The 20,042-nt window shown below is 38.2% G+C and overlaps 2 protein-coding genes across 3 annotated transcripts; both read right to left on the bottom strand.

The window, feature by feature from the left end:
* Nucleotides 1-11,840: 11,840 nt before the first annotated feature.
* LOC142179907 (uncharacterized) lies at nt 11,841-12,290 on the bottom strand. Its single transcript, XM_075250799.1, has one exon. The coding sequence runs from the start codon at nt 12,288-12,290 to the stop codon at nt 11,841-11,843; it is 450 nt and encodes a 149-aa protein (XP_075106900.1).
* A 2,988-nt stretch (nt 12,291-15,278) lies between these two features.
* On the bottom strand, nt 15,279-19,207 carry LOC107806142 (uncharacterized). 2 transcript variants are annotated; one of them, XM_016630249.2, is made up of 7 exons: nt 18,900-19,207; nt 18,678-18,742; nt 17,356-17,469; nt 17,136-17,247; nt 16,948-17,009; nt 16,407-16,832; nt 15,279-16,316 (listed from the first exon to the last, which is right to left on the bottom strand). In XM_016630249.2, the coding sequence occupies exons 3-7, from the start codon at nt 17,431-17,433 to the stop codon at nt 15,609-15,611; spliced, it is 1,386 nt and encodes a 461-aa protein (XP_016485735.2). In that variant the 5' UTR covers nt 17,434-17,469; nt 18,678-18,742; nt 18,900-19,207; the 3' UTR covers nt 15,279-15,608. The 2 variants fall into 2 exon arrangements, with proteins under 2 accessions (XP_016485735.2, XP_016485734.2); XM_016630248.2 differs by lacking the exon at nt 18,678-18,742 and having other exon boundaries at nt 18,900-19,199.
* Between the last annotated feature and the right edge of the window lie 835 nt (nt 19,208-20,042).

Here is a 20,042-nt window from a genome sequence, read left to right as displayed (position 1 = left end):
CTCAACTAAGGACATACAATCACTTGATATGGGGAATTGGTCCGTAGCAGTGTTGTTCTTTGTTCTTGATGCACTTGAGAATCATTAACTGGAAGATCAATCACTATTAGAGTGCTTGAGTAAATTCTCTGAGTGTTCAGGTCATTTGTTTTACCTTCCTTGATGTTTATAATGCATTTGTGACATCACTAGGATGATGTGAGCAAGGTAGGTAAAAGACACTCCCCATAAAGTTGACTGCTGCACTATTTTTGTATTGTAGCGTATGCAGGCAATAACTTTACAGCTGGGGCAGTTGACTTGTGTAGTTTCCTCAGGAAACGATAGCTATCTGTTCCCTCTGTTGTTCCTTTTGACTCTGAAGAGTTGAGCCATATCCCAAGCTGGAACCTTTTGATCTTAAAGTCTTGAGAATGTGTAACAGGTTCCTTATCTGGTTCTTGACAGTAAGTTTATTAGATCATCCTAATATAACAGGGATATACATATAGCCTATCATTTCCCCATTTTAGATGATGATAAACTTATATTTCAAATTCCCCCTAAGAACCATCATTTCCTGAATTCCCCCTGAATCTGTTTCCCATTGATGTTCCCCCTAAATTATTTCCCCCCTTTTTAGCATCATAAAAAGTCAGTAGTATGCTTATAGCAGAAAGAAGTCTAGCTTGAGTTAACTTATGCCACTTGTGTGCACATAACATGACTAAAAATAGAGCATAAAGACAAGGCATATACAACAAAAAGGGAAAAGCTTCCATTAACAATTTGGATTTGAAAACAGGGAGCAGAGTCAATGTTACTGACAACCATCCACAATTCAGAACAACAAAAACAAATACCACAAACATAAAAAAAAACTAATCATAGGAAACCAATACTTAAGACTTGACACTGAGGGGACACTGTTTAAAAAGCACTGTAAAGAGAGGGCTTAAAGGCAGAGGCAAGGGTTTGGAGGACGAGATCCATACGAGCATTTGCCGACATTTGCTCATTGAGCAGTTTCTCTTTCAGGTCCTCCACCTGTTTCTTGAGCTCAGCATTCTCCTTGGTCAAACGGGCAACCTCTTCACTTTGAGAGATATTGGAACCAGGTGCCTCCTGAAGCTGACTCAACTGACTCTCAAGAATAGCATTCCTTGCTTTCAACTGCCTTATCTCAGCAGTAGCACTGTTCTGAGCGTTGATCAACTGAGAAATGGTAGAAGTGCTTCCAACTCCTCCAGCCTTATCAATGTACTCACATTCTTCTAGAGTGGACTTGGAGAAAGTTTTCTTCTTAGTGCCCATTTTAGCTTGTCCTAGAGGAACCTTGAAGTACTCAAAGAACTTGATGAGAAGGAACCCATAAGACAGCCCATAATTACCATCTTTAAAATCTGCTACTTTCTGCATGTGCTGTATCATGATCCTAGGCAGGTTGATGGTAGTGAAGTTATCCAGCGCTTCCATGAGGAACACGTCTGCATGAGAAGTGATAGATCTTCTCTCAGCACGAGGGAGCAAGACCTTGTTCACCATCTCCAATAGCAGTTGGTACACTAGAAGGAGGGCCTTCTTCTGTACCCATTCCCCTTGCTAAACTGCTCTGTCCTTCAGGATGGCGTTTCTGAAATTTTGAGAACAAGATCCCTAAACACTAGACAACCCTTCAGCAGGCAAACCCAGAATAGATCCTAATAAAGCAGAGTCCATTACCATATTAACTCCATTCACCAACACGCAGATGTGATCATCCTCAACTTTGAAGAGGTCGGCATAGAAACTTTGAACTTCCTCCTCATACACTTTTGGAACATCACTTGTGAACAAATGTGTACACTATTGAAACTCACAAATTTCAACTAGATTTCTCGTACCAGCCTTCTCCAAAATGTCAGGGGCAAATGTGCGCCCCCATAACATCTTTTGATTCCTCAACTTCTCTTTTCCAGCACTATCTGGATCACCAACTTTGGCCTTCTTTGAGGAACCAAGTTCCTTATCAGCATCAACTTTTCTCTTAGCAGACTTGTGAACATTCTTTCATTTTTCATCATACTTCACAGACCTTTCACCCAATACTTCCATCACCCTGGCAGCAGACTCTTCTACCAACTTTTCACCACATTTTCACTAGCAACAACATCATCAAACTTGTTCAGACTTTCAGCAGACACATAAGATCCCCTTTTAGGCTTGGGGAGACCATGCTTCTGTGAGTGCTTTCTAGTCAAGGAACCAGGTTCCTCTTCTACTTCATCATCCACATTCACAACTAGCACTGTCTTCTCGCTCACAACTTTCCCATCTTTCACTAATTTTCTTCTCCTTCACTTAGCTTGGCTGTAATTAAGCGCAGACTCAAGAGCCTCCTTCCTTTGCAACCTTGTAGTAGGTCGCTTAGGAGTAGACTCTTGAGCAACCATTGGTCTACGCCTAGTCAAGAATGGGCATATCATCAGAATCCTCTTCATTTTCCCCACCTACTTCTTCAGAATTAGATCTCATCTCAGGCACAACCACAGATAAAGGCTCAGCATCGAAATGAGGGGAGGGAGCAGGATCAATACTGACCTGGGGCTCTTGAGAGGACTCCTTGGATCCTATGAGGAGGGATCAGGTCCCTCATTTGGGACCCCAGTAGTATTGTCCTGTGATGACTGTTCAACATGCACAAGCTCTCTACCCTCTACAACAGTCTTAGACTCTTCCCCCTGAGCCTCAGACCCATCCGCACTTCCTTCTATAACAACCCCTTCATTAGCTATAGATAGCATGTTCTCTATTGCTTTTTTCTCTTGTAACTCCATTGAAATCGCAAAAGAAGAAAAAGTTGTACCTGTAGGCTCAAGATTGGGAACTGAAGCATTCTCAGAACCAGCAGTTGGATCTACATTTGAGCCTTCATCCAAAGGAATACTAGAGATTTCCTGATTCTCTTTTTCATCAACAGGACCCTTTTCACCCAGTTTTTCCGGTGAGGCAGAAGGAGAGCTTGTAACCACAAATCTTTTAGGAGTTGTGATTTTACGATTCCTATGAGAAACAAAACTCGATTGGGTGGGAGAGGAGACAGAATGTGAGGGTGACTCTGCCCTAGGTTTTTGGCTAGTGGTGGTGTTGAGGGAGAAGTCTAAAATCGGTGGTTGAATGGCTGAGGACTCAATGGGGGTGTCACTTGGAACACTTGAGGTTTCGTGATTTTCAGTCATGGAGAGAAGTGATGAGTTGAGGAGAAGAGATGGGTAGTTTGAAAGAGAGAAAGAAGAAGGAAAATTTTAACGTTTGATGTGAGGAGTTGTGACAGTGATGGATGTATTTAAGATTGATGAGGGACCGCTCGATTTCTAACGGGTGAGACGTTTGGGTTCACAAGATGCAAAGAAAAGAAACTAACACACTGATGACATGGCACTTGTTTTAACCGTTCAAAATTGTGCATGAGAGAATAGAGAAACTACTAACCTGTGTCAGGAGAACCAGGTTCCCTGACTAATCCTGCATCTGAAAGCTTTGCCCTTTTTACCAGCGCGTACTACATCAATCGCCTATTTGCTCTGTAATAATCATGTGTTTCTACCTGTAACGGTATAGAGATGAGTTAGACTTTGCCAGAAAATACTTTTTAGCTAATTTTACCTGAACATTTCTTTCATAGCCAATCATCGAGGGACCAGGATCTCAGTTGGGCTTTATCAACCCTAGTGCCAGACGATTTCTTTTAAAATGTTCTCTACTCAAGGCCTTGGTAAATATGTCTGCAATCTAATCTTCTGTGTTGCAGAATTTCATGCAAATAAGCCCATTTTTAACATTGTCTCTGAGGAAGTGGTGACGCACATCAATACGCTTGGTTCTCTTATGTTGGACTGGATTTTTGGCCATATTGAGTGCACTTGTATTGTCGCATAGGAGAGGCACACAATCTGAGAACACTCTAAAGTCTTCCAGCTGCTGCTTAATCCACAGCGATTGAGCACAGCAAGAAGCAACTGCTACATATTCTGCTTCTGCAGTTGAGAGTGCCATTGAGTTTTGCTTCCTTGTGTTGATACCCAATTTTGCCCTCATATATTATTCAAATAATATATATACTTTCAAAATATCACTTTGCATTATTATTTAATTTACAAGATTTATGCAAATAATTTCCCATAATATTTCATAATTTTAAGTCTTCAAAATCAATTATTCTTGCATTTAAATCATTCAATATTTATAAATTATCCTTTAAATTATTTTTATAATGACTCAACCATCCAGTTTATTATTCTACATCTATATATATTCTTCATAATATTTTACTTTATTTTATATAATTATATTTCATATTTTTAGGCTATTTACATAATTTTGTAAAGAATAGCCTATATTCTATGCATAATTACATTTTATTGTATTATTTTGTGCTAAAAAGTATTTTTTATATTTTTTATAATGTCAAGCTAGTATTATAAATTATTTTACTGTATGAATTGTTTTATTATTTATTAATCTCTTTTATGAATTATTTTTAAATTAATTTCGCATATTTATTTTATAGCTCAATTTTAGGCTAATTTCGGACCAAAACCAGGCCCAAAGCAGTTGGCCCCTCTCCATTACACCATTCAACAGCCCAAACCAAACAACCCTTTTAAAAATTCGGCCGCGACCCATTTTTGAACCCGACCCACACCCACTTCAATCGTGGCTGTTGATCTCAAATAATCAACGACCCAAAATAATTCCCTCACCTTCCTTATATCCCATCACCCTTACCTAATCCCCATTTCCTAAAGACCCCCGCCCCCTTTCCCTCACACTCTCTCCTCTCTGAGAAACCCTAGCCGCAATACCCTCGAATCCCCTCCGAATTTGGGGGTTCTTCTACTACTCAAGTGTTCATGGTGTTACTTGATATTTACCTAATTTTGGTAAATTCTACCTTTCAAGACAAGCCTGATTTGGCTCTAATATTTTGAGGATCTGGTCGATGTTTCATTTATATATACTCTACAATGAACTATTCTTACATTTCCGGCCAGATCCATGACCATTGGACTCAATTAGGTTTTGAAATTTTGATTTCTCCTTTACCGGTTCTATTATTGATTGCATGAGATATCTTTCCTTCCTTATTTGTGTTTGATTGACTGTTTTTCTTATTTTTTTGCTTGATTTCTACTACTATATAAACCCCTCCCCATTCCCCTTTGAAACAAACTTTTTTTTTTCACGAGATTCACTAAAAAACTAAAGGCTGTCACTCTATTATTCTCTCATTCTCTTGTTATATACTTTGGCTCTTGGACGGCTGAAAGCCAAGGCCACCGGAATTCGATTTTTCAACTTGGTACGAGTACTGCCCAGGGTTTGTTTGAAGCCTTTGGAAACTCTGACGCACTAAGATTCTGGGTTCTATTTTGCTCTTTGCTGACGTTCAGAGTAGTGTGGAGTTTGTTCTCTCTTGTTTGTCTATTTGTCAAGTGATAATTGGTAAGTTCCTTATCTTTCATAATTTTATTCTCCTATTGACCTCCCTAGTGTGAGCACTGATCGGGGTCCATTTGAGACCCTTGTGAACTCTGACACACTAGGATTTGGGGTTCTTTGATCAATCTCTTTGCCGGTGGAACTTGAGCTGTCTCTGGCATTTAGGTTTTCTTCCTCACATTATTGGTATAATCTGCAAACTGGGTTGTGTAAGTGATTTATGTGTAATTCAATATTTGGTTCATATGGGAAATTTTTTACTGTTTGGTTTGGCTTGAGTTCCTCTATGATTTTTGGGTTGTGCTGATGGGCATAGTCCCCTGTTTGGATCTAGGCATGCTATTTGCGAAGAAGGGATTTGTTGAAGGCCCAGGCAATACTGGGTATCTCCTTTGGGCCTGCTGTAGGCCTACTATAATTTCTTATGTAATATTTGTACTTATATTTCTCATCTGGTCTATAATAATTTTGTATAAACAATTTGGGTGTTAGTAAAAAGGGAAATGGGTAGAATTTAATATTTACATGCAAAATGGGTAGATAACATGCCTATAGGACTTGGTAATTTATTTGCTATATGTGTTGTCCGATTACATGTACACTGTAGAAATCATAACATTAGAAGAAGCACGCACACACACACATTGTCTGCTCTCAAATCCCAAATGCTTCAATTATATTTATTGTTATGTGTTATTAGAGAACCTGCCTACATGAATTAGTTTCTCATCGATGTTTCTGTCAATCCTTATCGCCTACTAAAAATCATGCCTATAGGATTGCAATTATTCTACTTGGCACTGCTCACCTAGAAATTATGCCTATAGGATTAAGATATGACGATAAAATAAGCTTTAAAGTGCTGCGCGTTAGAGATCTTGCCTATAGGCAATAATTGCTCGTTAATTGGTTAATACTAGACTACTCAAAAACTGCTTCCTGAGCATCGTTGTTAGGAAAACCTGGATAATTCTGGGACTTTTCCGAGCAGATTTTGTTATACTCAACTGTGTAGATCACCTAGGCATAACACATATAGGATTGGTAACTTAAAACCTTCAATAATCAGCTTGTAATACCTGAATAATTCTATCCTGCATCTGAAATTCCCCACATACTTTGACTCAAAAAATCGCCTAGAAAGCATGTCTATAGGTTTAAGATTCTGGATTCTGCAGCTTCCTAATTGACATTCGTGTTTGCGTGCATTCGCTGCTTAAGTGTGGAGGTCAATGTGAGCCCTCAATTGCTTTTATGTGAAGTCTTTATATGTTTTGTTTGTCGCCTAGTTTTGCATTTTTGAGCAGCCTAGATAAAGTCTAGAACCATCCAAATAGAGGTCCAAAACCTCCTGGACCATAGGTATGGGACGAGTAGTGCATGCGTAGGGCACGACTTAGAATTGAATTAGAGCGCTCTTAGGTAAATAATTTTAACATAGTAATTGGGTAGCAGGAGATGATAGTCTGTGCCCGCTGGATAATATGAGTAACACCCTATCTCAAGGAAGTTACGCAATATTATTTATGTTGCACAGGGTGATCCTTTAGGCTAAAAAACTTAGGATCCCCCCTTTTTCTTTTCTTTTCTTTTATATTAGAATGAAAAATAGTTGTACCTCCCTATTCAAGATCTCTTTGTAATAAAATTCTTAGATTTTGTACTCTCTTTACTTACTTGATCACATAGACTAATCCATATAATTTAAGTTCGGCCGGGATCCACAGTTGTGGACCTCGAGGAGTACCTAACACCTTCTTTTTGAGGTAACTTGAGCCCTTACCCGATCTTTGGTGGCGTTGACCAGTTAAACCGGAGTCATTTACAAATAGGTGCCCTAACGCACCTTAAATATCGTTAGGTGGCGACTCTCCTCTTTTAATACCTTCTTAAAATAGTTGTCACATGTCGAAACCCGATTCCGCGAGAAAAAGGGGCGCGACACCTTGTACCCCACGAGATTAGGCAAGAACCCAGGAAATGTGCCATTCCAGACGTGCTTTTCCTATCCACCAAATATCCTGCATAATCAGCGCCATCATACCCATTAAGATCAAAGCTGTCACCTGAGAAATAGTAGAGAACCAAGTCATGCGTTCCTTTGAGATATCTCAATATTCTCTTGGCAGCCTTCAGATGAGATTTCTTTGGATTGGATTGAAACCTTGCACAAAGGCCCATGCTGAACATAATGTCTGGTCTGCTTGCAGTGAGATACAAGAGTGACCCTATGATCCCCTTATACTTGGTCTGATTTACAGGAGAACCAGGTTCATCCATGTCTAAACGAGTAGCTGTGGTAATAGGAGTGTCAATAACTTTTGATGTTTCCATGTCAAACCTTTTTAGCAGCTCCTTGATGTACTTCTGCTAACTTATCATTGTTCCCTTTTGAGATTGCTTCACTTGAAGTCCCAGGAAGAAATTTAATTCTCCCATCATACTCATCTCAAACTCACTCCTCATGAGTTTTGCAAACTCTTCACAAAGAGAGTCAGTTGTGGCTCCAAAAATGATATCATCAATATATACAATGAACAATGAGCAGGTTCCTCCCTCGTTTCTTCATAAAAAGAGTGTTGTCAATTCTCCCTCTCGTAAAGCCATATTCTAGAAGAAACTTTGATAACCTTTCATACTAAGCCCGGGGAGCCTGCTTTAGCCCATACAATGCCTTGTCCAGCTTGAATACATGCTCAGGATGCTCGTGACACTCAAATCTAGGAGGCTGCTTGACATAAACTTCTTCTTTCAGGTAGCCATTTAGAAATGCACTTTTGACATCCATTTGGAACAATGTGAACTCCATATGAGATGCAAAGGCAATAATAATTCTAATAGCTTCCATTCGAGCAATTGGAGCAAATATTTCATCATAATCAATCCCTTCTTCCTGTTTGTAGCCTTGAACTACAAGTCTTGCCTTGTTTCTTGTTGTATTTCCAAACTCATCAAGTTTGTTCCTGAATACCCACATGGTCCCTATGATAGTTCGATCTGCAGGTTGAGGAACCAGGTGCCATACCTTGTTTCTTTCAAATTGATGCAGCTCCTCTTGCATGGCTGTGATCCAGTTTGCATCTTTCAACGCTTCTTTGATATTTTTGGGCTCTATTTGGGAAACAAAGGCTAAAAAGGCAAGTGAGTTTCTTGCTTTTGATCTGGTTTGAATTCCTGAGTCAAGAGGGGTGATTATGTTGTCAAGTGGATGTGAGCTTTTGTGCTTCCAATTTGGTGCCTGAATCTCATTGGCAGAGGACCCAGGTATGTCCGACTAAGGTTCTTGGGCGCTTCTTACTTGAGAAAGTGGAGTACCTTGGACTGCATCAACAACTCTATTTTCAGCTTCAGTTGGTGTGATCAGGAGACCAGGTTCCTCTCCAATAGATGGAGGTATAGTCGCATCATCTTTATTGGATTCCTTTACATGACTCATCATGTTTGCTTTTCCATTTGCCATGTCAATAACTTCTCCTGGAACAGATAAAGGTTCTCTATCTTGATTAGCATGTCTGTCTTTCTCACAGGAGAGGTGGGATTCATCAAAGATCATATGTATACTTTCCTCAACACATTGAGTCCTTTTGTTATATACTTTGTAAGCTTTGCTTTGAGATGAGTATCCCAGAAAGATTCCTTCATCACTTTTGGCATCAAATTTTCCAAGGGCTTCCTTTCCATTGTTGAGAACAAAACATTTACACCCAAAAGTTCTTAGATGTGTCAGCTTGGGCTTCCTTCCATTCAGCAGTTCATATGGAGTCTTGTTCCGAAGGGACCTGATCATGCACCTGTTCACCAAGTAGCAAGCAGTGTTGACAGCTTCTGCCCAGAAATTCTTTGCAATCCCACTGTCAATCAACATTGTCCTTGCTATGTCTTCAAGAGTTATATTCTTCCTTTCCACAACACCATTTTGTTAAGGTATTCTTGGAGCTGAGAAATTGTGAGTGATATCATTTTCAGTACAGAGCTCATCAAATTTGGCATTGTCAAACTCTGTTCCATGATCAGACCTGATGCATGCTACCTTATTACCCATCTTCACTTGGATCTTTTTGACAAAAGCAACGAACACTTCAAAAGTTTCATCCTTGGTTCTAAGAAACAAGGTCTAGGTGAATCTGCAGTAGTCATCAACTATCACAAAGATGTACTTCCTTCCCCCTCTGCTTGGCACCCACATAGGTCCACATAGATCCATGTGAAGAAGATCAAGTGGCCTTGAGGTACTGACTTCTTTTTTGGGATTGAATGAGGATCTGACTTGCTTGCCTTTTACACATGCATCACACACTTTGTGATCCTTGAAGCTTGACTTGGGAAGACCACGAACCAGGTCCTTCCTGACCAATTTGTTCAGTAACGTGAAGCTTGCATGACCCAACCTCCTATGCCATAATTCAGCATCATCATCAACAACACTTAGACAACTGAGATCACCATTCTGCAGAGACTCAAAATTAGCAACATAGATATTTTTGTATCTTCTTGCCATCAACACCACCTCACCAGTCACTAGGTTTGTGACTGTACATATTTTTAACATAAATTCCACCTTGTTTCCCTTGTCACTGATCTGGGAAACACTTAGCAAGCTATACTTCAACCCGTTCACATAGTACACATTTTTTATTAAGTGTGAGATAGACTTTCCAATCCTTCCAACTCCCAGAATGTATCATTTCTTGCCATTTCCAAAGGATACACTCCCTCCTTGCAGGGCCTTAAGTGAAAGGAAGTCATTTGTACTTTCAGTCATATGCTTTGAGCAGCCACTATCCATGTACTATTGTAGGCTGCTTCCTTTCACTGTTCCATGCACGAGAAAATCAGGAGTTAGACTTAGGAACCCAAAAGAGTTTGGGTCCCTTATAATAAGGAAATGGGTGAATGGGGGATCTTCTAGTCCAAGCAAACATTATGCATTTTATATATGAGGGACCAGGTTCTCTACCAGTAGTTACTTTTTCAGCAAAATTTTTATTTTTCTGCTGTGACTAAAATCTGGCCATATAGTTTTCTTTAAAGTGCCCAGTATTACCACAGTGAGTGCAAAGCCAATTGTCAGGTACAGTAACATACTTGCTATGAGGGTTGTATGGAATCTTTTCCCTTTGGAACCCAATCCCCTGCGTGTTTCCCCCATTATTGGTGTACATGGCAGTGATAGCATCAGAGGACCAGGTCCACTTGAGTGATTTTTTAATATCACTCTTCACTCTACCTAGTTCTTCCTGAAATTGTTTGTTTTTCTCAAGCTCAGCACACATACTAGACTTCACTGAATTTAACTTACTATCAAGCTTAATGTGTGCCTCACTTGCAACTTTCTTTCCCTTTTGAGAATTTTCAGGCCTACTCTCCATTTTAGGTTCCCCAATTATTTCCTTCATGTCCACTACTACCACTAATAGGTCATCTCTCTCATGCTCAATGTTAGCAACTCTCTTAGCTAAGACTTCTTTTTCCTTTATTACACACTCAAAGGTCTCTTTTAGGTCTACCACATCGACAATTAGATCATCTCTTTCATGTTCTATATGTGCAATTTTTTCATCTAAGGCATCATTCTCTTTCTTCAGGTTCTCAATTGTTTCCTTTAAATCAACAACAACGATTACTAAGTCATCTCTGTTTTGTTCTGCTTCTCCTAACTCCACAGTTAAAGCATATTTATCATTTATAAGACTGTGATAAGCATCAATTAACACATTTTCTAAAGACATGAATTTTTTTAGGAGAATAAGATTTCAGATTTCTCTGAACATCCAAAAACTTTACCACATCATCGTCGTCATCTTCATCATTATCAGACTGAGCCATCAAGGCAAAGATTGAGTTATACTTAGTTGCTTCACTTTCCACTGTCATCGTTGAACTATCACCATGATCATTTTCTTTTTGATATTTGCTGAAGGAGTCTCCCCATGTAACAAGAGCTTGCTTTACAACATTGTGAGCGACATTCTTTCTCTTGAAGCGTTTATCAGGAACTGGGTTCCTCTTGGCTGCTTTGTCAAAGTTGTTTTTGTATTGATCTTGATTTAGGAGAGGGCACTCCTTGATGAAGTATCCTTGCTTGCTAGATTTATGACAGAGGTCAGAATGTTTTGGCTTGCTAGAACTTCCCTTTTTTGGAATGCCTCCATTCCTGTGAACCATCTTCTGGAATCTTCTTTTCAAGTAAGCCATATCACCATCCTCGCCACTTGAATCATTGTTGTTTGTCTTGAGGACCAGGTTCTTTTCCCTTTTGGGTTCTCTTCTTTTATTGTCCTTCTTCTTCTTCATTTCATATTTTTTAGATTGCTAACAAGTTCATCTATGGTCAGTGTCTGCAAGTCCTTCATCTCTGTAATGGCGTTCACTTTGCTTTCTCAAAAACTGGGCAGTACACTAAGGATTTTCCTGACAAGCTTATTTTTTGGAATAGTTTCACCAAGAAAGTGAAGTTCATTAATGATGGAGGTGAAGCGAGTATGCATATCTTGGATGGATTCATCATCTTTCATCCTGAAGAGCTCGTATTCAGTTGTGAGTATGTCGATCTTGGATTGCTTAACCTCTGTTGTTCCTTCGTGAGCTGTCTGGAGAGCCTCCCAGATTTCTTTTGCTGATTGGCATACCGATATCCTGTTATATTCATCAGGACCAATGCCACAAACAAGAATTTTCTTTGCACGAAAGTTCTTTTCTATGGCCTTTCGATCAACATCATTGAATTCCTTCCTCGTCTTGGGAATGGCTACAGCTGGGTCGCCAAGATTCTTGGTGGGAACAAAGGGTCCATCACAGATAACATCCCATAGCTCTGAATCTTCAACCATGATGAAGTCGTGCATCCTAATCTTCCACCATCCATAGTACTGGCCATTGAACCTTGGTGGCCTGTAGGTAGACTGACCTTCTTCAAAGTTTGGTGGAGCAGCCATGAGGATCATTTCTAGGTGTTAGCCTGATAGAAAGAACCTGCTCTAATACCAATTGATAGAATTCTAGGGTCCACCAAACACTATAGAGAACCATGCTCTCTATCGCAAACACAGCAAAACGTAAATAACATGGAGAGTTTTTACGTGGAAAATTCTCAGCTCAACGGGATCAAAAATCACGACCTACCCTTGTAGGATTTCAACTTCACTACTGAGCAAAGCGTTTAGATTACAACCTATTGTAACCTAGGAATTAACTCCTTAATCCCTCACTAACTTGTAACACACCTATTACAAGCACTTTGTAATACCTCTATTACAAAGACTTTACAACTTGACTAACTCTAGCCAAGACACAAACACGAGGATTTATGATTTACAAGAGTTTCCTACACAAAGTAAGCCAAGTAGGAATTACAAGTAAGAACATTAATAAAGTTACAACTCAACTAAGGATATACAATCACTTGATATGAGAAACTTGTCCGTAGCAGTGTTGTTCTTTATTCTTGATGCACTTGAGAATCGTTAACCGGAAGATCAATCACTATTAGAGTGCTTGGTAAATTCTTTGAGTGTTCAAGTCATTTGTTTTACCTTCCTTGATGTTTATAATTCATTTGTGACATCACTAGGATGATGTGAGCAAAGTAGGTAAAAGACACTCCCCATAAAGTTTACTGCTGCACTGTTTTTGTACTGTAGCGTATGCAGGCAGTAGCTTTATAACTGGGGCAGTTGACTTGTGCAGTTTCCTCGGGAAACGGTAGCTATATGTTCCCTCTGTTGTTCTTTTGACTCTGAAGAGTTGAGCCATATCCCAAGCTGGAACCTTTTGATCTTAAGGTCTTGAGAATGTGTAACAGGTTCCTTATCTGGTTCTAGACGGTAGATTTGTTAGATCATCAAAACATAATAGGGATATACATATAGCCTATCAATCATGTTAACTCAAATGTTAAATTCCCTTGAAATTTGAAGAATTGACGTATCCTTCTAGGTAACTAATTTTTCAACTGTTAATATTAAAAATTGCTTAAATATATACTATTTCATTTCCTTTCACTATTAAATAAACTGGTGTTTACTTTACCAACAACTATAAGAACAACAAGAATGTTAACTGAATAATGACAATTGCTCAAATTGAACAGTCATTTACTTTATGTGTCTCATGAGTTAACAGAAGTTAATTCGATGATTAAATCAGTCAATCTATTTGTTCAAATTATTTAACAATCTTTTTTTAAGAAAAGAAATGAACAGTGAACGTACTACATTTTTGTCAATGACTTCTCATTTCCGCTAGCCTCCCAACTGCGTGAAGCCTAGCTAATTTCATTGTTATTTCTTTCTCCAGATTCAATCTACAAGCTTTGATTTTCTTATTAACAGCCTGCTTGGCCAAATTTCTTGGAGGTTAAAAGTACTTTTCTGCTCAAAAGAGTACTTCTTGAAAAATTCGAGATGTTTGGCCAGAATAAAAAAGTGTTTTTCAGTAGCAGGGGAAGCAGAAAATTAATTTGTTCAAGACAAAAATATTCTTGCAATAAATTTATATTTTTTAATTTGTCTCTTATTAATTTAAATATTTTTTTTTCCGACCATACCTTTCTTCTCTTTTTTATTTTCATCATTTTTTCCTATTCCTCTTTGGAATATTTTCTCTATTATAAATAGATCTCTTCTTTTATATAGTGATTTAGAAGAGTAGATTTTTAATTTATATTGAATGATGTATTTTGATTTATTTAAATCATCATGCAAATAAATAAGTAATACCAGGTACCCAATATTATTGCTTTGCAATAACTAGTTAATATTAATTAAAATTTTAAATTTATATTGTTACATTATGTTTTATATTTAGTTGACGGCCAAACATAATTTCAAAAAGCACTTCTTAACAAAAGTACTTTTCAAAATAAGTAATTTTTGACAGCTTGGTCAAACGGGCTCTAAATTACTTACTCCACGAGGTAAAAAAGTAGTCATTATTCTTGATGAAGTCCAACTTTGCTTTTGAGTTAGGTAAAATACTAGTCTCCTTACACTTCGGCTTTTCCAATTTATTCCCTAATCCTTATATAGTACTTGATCACTCAAAGAATGCAGGAGAGCAGAATACGGGCCTCGTCCCAAGAGGAGAATATAACAATACTTTAAAGCTTCCGGCTTGTTTGAATCGTTGTTACATGTCGTTTCATAATGTATTGTATTGTATTATTTGATAAATATAATATTTGGATATATTATATCGTTTGTTGTCGTGTGTTGTCGTTTCATGATGTCACGCACAAACAATACCAAGAATAAACTCGCAATATTACTAAGAAAAAATAGGATACATAGTAGAAATATTATATAAAAAAAGTATGATAAATGATAAAATATAATTATTTAATAATAAGGAAGGGCAAGATGAGAGAAAAAATAAGAAAACGACGTCACCACACCAAATTTGTCGTTCCATAAAGCGACACTTTTCGTCGTTACGTAACAATGGATTTAACGATACGATACAATAAAATTTAAGTAATAATCAAAGTAACAATACGATACGATACAATAGGTAACAACCATCCAAACAAGCTGTTAATGACTTGGATAACTCAAGCTCACTAAACATAATTAGGAATGCGTTCATAAATTTACGTTTGGCCGTTTGATTGAAATAGAAAATACCTTTGACATGTCCAGAAAATTACATGTACATTTGGTTGATAAGAGTACATGAAAGTTTTCCCATACTGGAATAAGTGTAACTTCTAGGCTGATCACTCAGCTGTCTATGAAACATTTTCAACTGTATAGAGAAGAACAATACCACCGTCAAAAACGAAAAGCCTGGTGCACAGGAAAAACAAAACGAAGCTGGCTGCATTTAGATAATATAAAAGTGGCTTAATTAGAGAGTTAAAACACTGTGAAGAGTTACGAGTATAATACAGAACAACTGCTACACGAGTTGAAAGAAAAAAGATCTCAGCTGCACATCTTTTGGTTACGGACTCAGTTGTTCACAGTTTCGTGTCCAACTGAAAAATTATGGTAGGAACTAGGAAGCCAAAAGACTGTTGAAAATGTTAAAAGTATTTGACAGTGTTGGATGTAAAAACTTAGACCTCCTGAATCTGCAGACCTAAGACTCCTTAACAGGCATTAGTTAATAAAACAGAAAATACTGTGCAGAACAACAGAACTTCTGGCTAGTCAGGAGGATTTGTTAACAGAGGAAACTGTACCGAATGCTATGAACACTCGGACCCTTTGCGATTCTCTCTCTTCTAATTCAACCCCTGATGACATGCCATCCCTCTCTGCTAAACATCTTTTATACGGTACAAATCCCTTACTGCTGTTCCATTTGTCGCTCTTGGTTGTATATTTTGACTCAACAGTCTCAGAACTCCTGTTTCCATCGTCAACTTCACTAGCTGAGCCAGTGCTCGAACCGGTTGATGATCCCTCTCTATGAGCTTCTTCATCTTTCGGTCGCTGACAAGGAGGAGCAGTCTCTGCAGTTGTTTGGCTGCACGAAGAGATATACCGATATACAAGATCTTGGTACCAAGACCACCAAGGAAGTGTAGTAGGGAAGGCAGCAACACCCTCGGGATTGTTTTCAAGCATATCTTGCAATAACCAACAAGCTGGTGGAATCATATTGCCAGGGACCACGGGAAGAATAAACTGTGAATTTGCTTGGAATCCATGAATCACATCGCCATTGTTTGTCACGATTTCGCTTTCTGTGGTTTTAAATGGAAATGAGTTGCAGCTACCTGGAGATTGCAAAGCAAGTTTGGTGGCATCTGGTACAAGAACCGTCTGCCCAAACAGCTTGATGCTTGCCAAAGGTGCTTCAACAGCTAGCTTTTCACCAGGACATGAAGTTTCCCTAGGAACTAAATCACATTCCTGCAAAGGCACATATACACAACGGGTAAGTGTACATCCAAAATATCATTGCAAGACAGATTTATCAGCAAACGTTAAGAGGAATTATACCATGCCAGAATTGAAAATTGGGCTGGAACTAGCAGCCACTGGTTTTGATGCAACAGGAATTTCCTTTACTATGTTGGACTTTGAAGTCATACTTTCATCATCATTCTCTCCAGAAATTATATTTGCAGTGTGTGCATCCGTAGTACAAGAGCGTGGTGAAAAGCGAGAGCTTTGCTGCTCAGCGACTGGATATTCAGAAGCATCTGAACCAATTTCTGACAATACTGAATCTGGAGAACAACTATCTCTTCCCGATGCATTTGGAGAAGAAGACCTTTCAGGCTGACCTGAAACTGACTTGGTAGTTATTGGGGAATCGTCCATCTTACGAGGGTATGGATGGAGAGGTTTCTTCTTTGGCCGAGGAGGAGGTATATCAATTGCATTTAGGGATTCATCACCGTCAGTACCTGAATCCCGAGCAACCTAAAATGGAGATTAAAACTTCAATGACTGTAGCTGTTGATAACCCGTGCAGAGACAGCGTCGTGAATCAATGAGCAAACTTCGTAATAATTCATCGAAATCTAGGGGCACCAACCTTGGCAAAAAATTTCTGTGCATGACTACGAATCTGAATTGCAGTCTTGGTGCCAACATGCTCTGCAAGATTAAAGAGATATGTTAGAAATTAATATCCAGATTGAACCACATAAACGGGAAAAAAGAGAAGACTCGGAAGAAGAATAGACCTTTTACCAGCAATGAACAACCTTATACCATACTCACCTTCTATTTGGCGCCAAGCACGGCCATACAGCTTTAAGGCTTCAACAAATCTCTGGTGTTCTTCCTCTGTCCATTTCTCTCTCTGTTTGGTAATGGTATAAGGCTTCCTAACCTGTTGCATATAGGAAAATAAGAATCAAATTAAGCGCAGATCAAGCCTATGCCAAATGATATGAAGGGGAAAAAAAACTTGGAATACATTCATAGGAGAGATAATGACCTTTAGTGTAATTTCATTGGCAAGACATGTTAGGGCCTTTCCCTGAGTCGCCACAGTTTCCAACTTTGAGCTAATCATAGATGAGCCACCACGCCGAGCCCCCTCATCTTGATTCTATGGCATTTCAAAGAAAGCATACTTCATAAGAATTGAATCTTCCAAGTAATTTCAATTAAAAAGAAATAAAACGCCACAAAGGAAACCCTTCCACACCCACCCAACCTGCGCTCCACCCCTTTTTGCAGCAGACAGACTTCTAGATCAAGTTGCTCTCATAGAATATGATTCCAACTAGCATCCACTGTGCTATAGTCAGGGATGGATGTAGAGTAGCAGAGCCGGGTTCATCTGAACCCGGTACAGTCGTCGTGAAGCTTAAATTTATGCATAAAAGTCCACAAAATTTTATGAATCCATAAGTTGACAGATACAACGAGTTCAATGCTAAGAACCTTAAAGGTTGAACCGACAGAGATCCACCTCTGGCTATGGTGCTAACAATCTACATTTTCACCCCCATTTCTATCAGCCATACGGATTTGCACAACTATGGATCTAACTTATTTTCCTACATATAATTAATATTCTTTTAACACCAGCCAAAGAGATGAAAGATTAACTACTACTACCATGCCTCAATCCCAAACTAGCTAGGTTATAAAGCATCATATGTAGAATCTTGTCATGGTTATCCACTGGCACCCAAAGATATAAGAACGCATATTGGCAGCAATTTACAACCCATCATCAAACAACTTAATATAGCCTTTATCAACATTAACTCAATTACATGTCCAACGTCAATGTAGAGTCATTTACAGCGCAGATCAAAACCCAAGAACAGAAATCCGCATACCAAAATCTAGGAGGACAGCTCGCCGAGCCTATGGTGGACGTCGGTTGGGTTGTCGACGACTACGACCATTCAAAGGCATTTTTCCATTAGCTGGAGTAGGAAGGGGATTGACGTCGATAAGTTACATTAAATATGTGATTGGTGAAAGTATTGCCCCCTCTTCAGCTCAAAAAAAAAGTGTTGCCCCCTCTTTCTGACTAAAGAAAGTTTAATTCATAGTGCAACATTTAGATTGCCTAGCCTCCCTATAAATTAAGCAGTTTTCTAGGATAATTGTCCAATCTACAACTTCCCCTGGCTAGGGAAGTGACTTTTTGGCATGCTAATGGGATCATACTATAATAAACAACTTTCCATTGTCATCTAACTTAAGCTTACAGTTCAAGAAACATAATAAGCGCCACTTAAAGCAACATCAAACTCAACCAAAATAAGCACCCACTTAACAGTAAAAAACATCACTTACTCATAATAACAACTAACAAGTGTAGCTTCACATACAGATGGACCGTATCAGATGCACACTTAAATCTAACAGATAAAAAAAGGAAATTATTAAAACTTCATTTGCTTCATATATACAACAAACAAAGCCCACTTCTCAGATATAGTAAGAGAACGTCAAATTAAGAAATACCCATATTCCAAAAATGAATACTGAGAATAAAGAAAAACAATTAATACATACCAGTGCCTCAGCAACCATAGCTGCAAGAATCTCAAAAAATCAAAGTTAGATTGGTCAAAAAAAGAAGAAAAAAAGGTGGGTATTTTAGCTTCACTTCTCTTGTTACCAAAAAAATAAATAACTTTGAGAAGTGAAAAAAGCCAAAAGAAATATACAGAGAAGGAGATCTCAGAATAGAAAAAATGGTGAAATATACACAGTAGTGTAAATAGGGAGGAAAAAAATGAACTGAATGAAGGGAAAATATAAGAAGAGAAGAACAGAGAATGAAAGGGCAGAAAACTGTAGGGTGGTGGGGGTGGGGAGGGGGTATGCCATGTCGGATAGGATTTTATATTTTTTACGTAATAAATAAAAATAGGTGGAATAGAAAACTCGAGAAGGTTGTAGAGTTGGAAGGATGGATCTTGTGGCTGAGAATGGAAGCTTAAGACATGACACGTGTCGATGTCAGGCTACTGCTTATTGGACTGGGCCCATTTATGAGACCAACCATATCTCTATCTCTCTCATGAGCAATGACACCCAACAAAGTCCAAATTGTGATTTGATTGCTATATGTGGAAGATATTAAACCAACCAATCATACACCTACTACAAGAGGGAAAGAGCATACATTATTATTATTTTAATAATATCTAAAAATATTATCTTATCCATCACTTTTATTTTTTGGGTAAACGTTCTTTCATTGATTTGCACTGACTGACTTTTGTGGTTCTGATTCCTTTTCCTTTTTGGCTGGCTGTTTCTGTTTTTGATTACGGGAGAATTAACTTAAATATCTATCCACCTAATCTTTTAAAATAAAAATAGTGGACGAATATATAATATATACATAATTCATTTATAATATATATATATATATATATATATATATATATATATATATATATATATATATATATATATATATAAACTGTATATAATTTATACATACCGACTAGAAAAAATAAACATTTAATTTGACCGATTATTTGTATGGGGATTGCTTGATTCTTTAATTTCGTGATGTGGTGGATCTATAACACCAGGTAACTTGAACATGATGTTTAAGATATATTCATAATTTATAATGTATTTAAGGATTAGTCAATTCGCTCAAATTTCATGACACAACGTTCTGAAGTTTAAACCTCAAGG

This window comes from Nicotiana tabacum, chromosome 4, assembly GCF_000715075.1.
Source record: "Nicotiana tabacum cultivar K326 chromosome 4, ASM71507v2, whole genome shotgun sequence".
Lineage (NCBI taxonomy): Eukaryota > Viridiplantae > Streptophyta > Magnoliopsida > Solanales > Solanaceae > Nicotiana > Nicotiana tabacum.
The sequence above is the reverse complement of the archived record's forward strand: the minus strand, read 5'-3'. Positions and strand labels throughout refer to the sequence as shown.

What these genes read in the sequence shown, in the direction of transcription:
- LOC142179907 (XM_075250799.1), bottom strand. Translation starts at nt 12,290, where the DNA reads ATGGTTGAAGATTCAGAGCTATGGGATGTTATCTGTGATGGACCCTTT.
- LOC107806142 (XM_016630248.2), bottom strand. An exon ending in CACAGAAATTTTTTGCCAAG is followed by an intron (nt 16,833 to 16,947) that starts GTTGGTGCCCCT and finishes TCTCCATTTTAG; the next exon opens with GTTGCTCGGGATTCAGGTAC. An exon ending in CAATTTTCAATTCTGGCATG is followed by an intron (nt 16,317 to 16,406) that starts GTATAATTCCTC and finishes GTGCCTTTGCAG; the next exon opens with GAATGTGATTTAGTTCCTAG.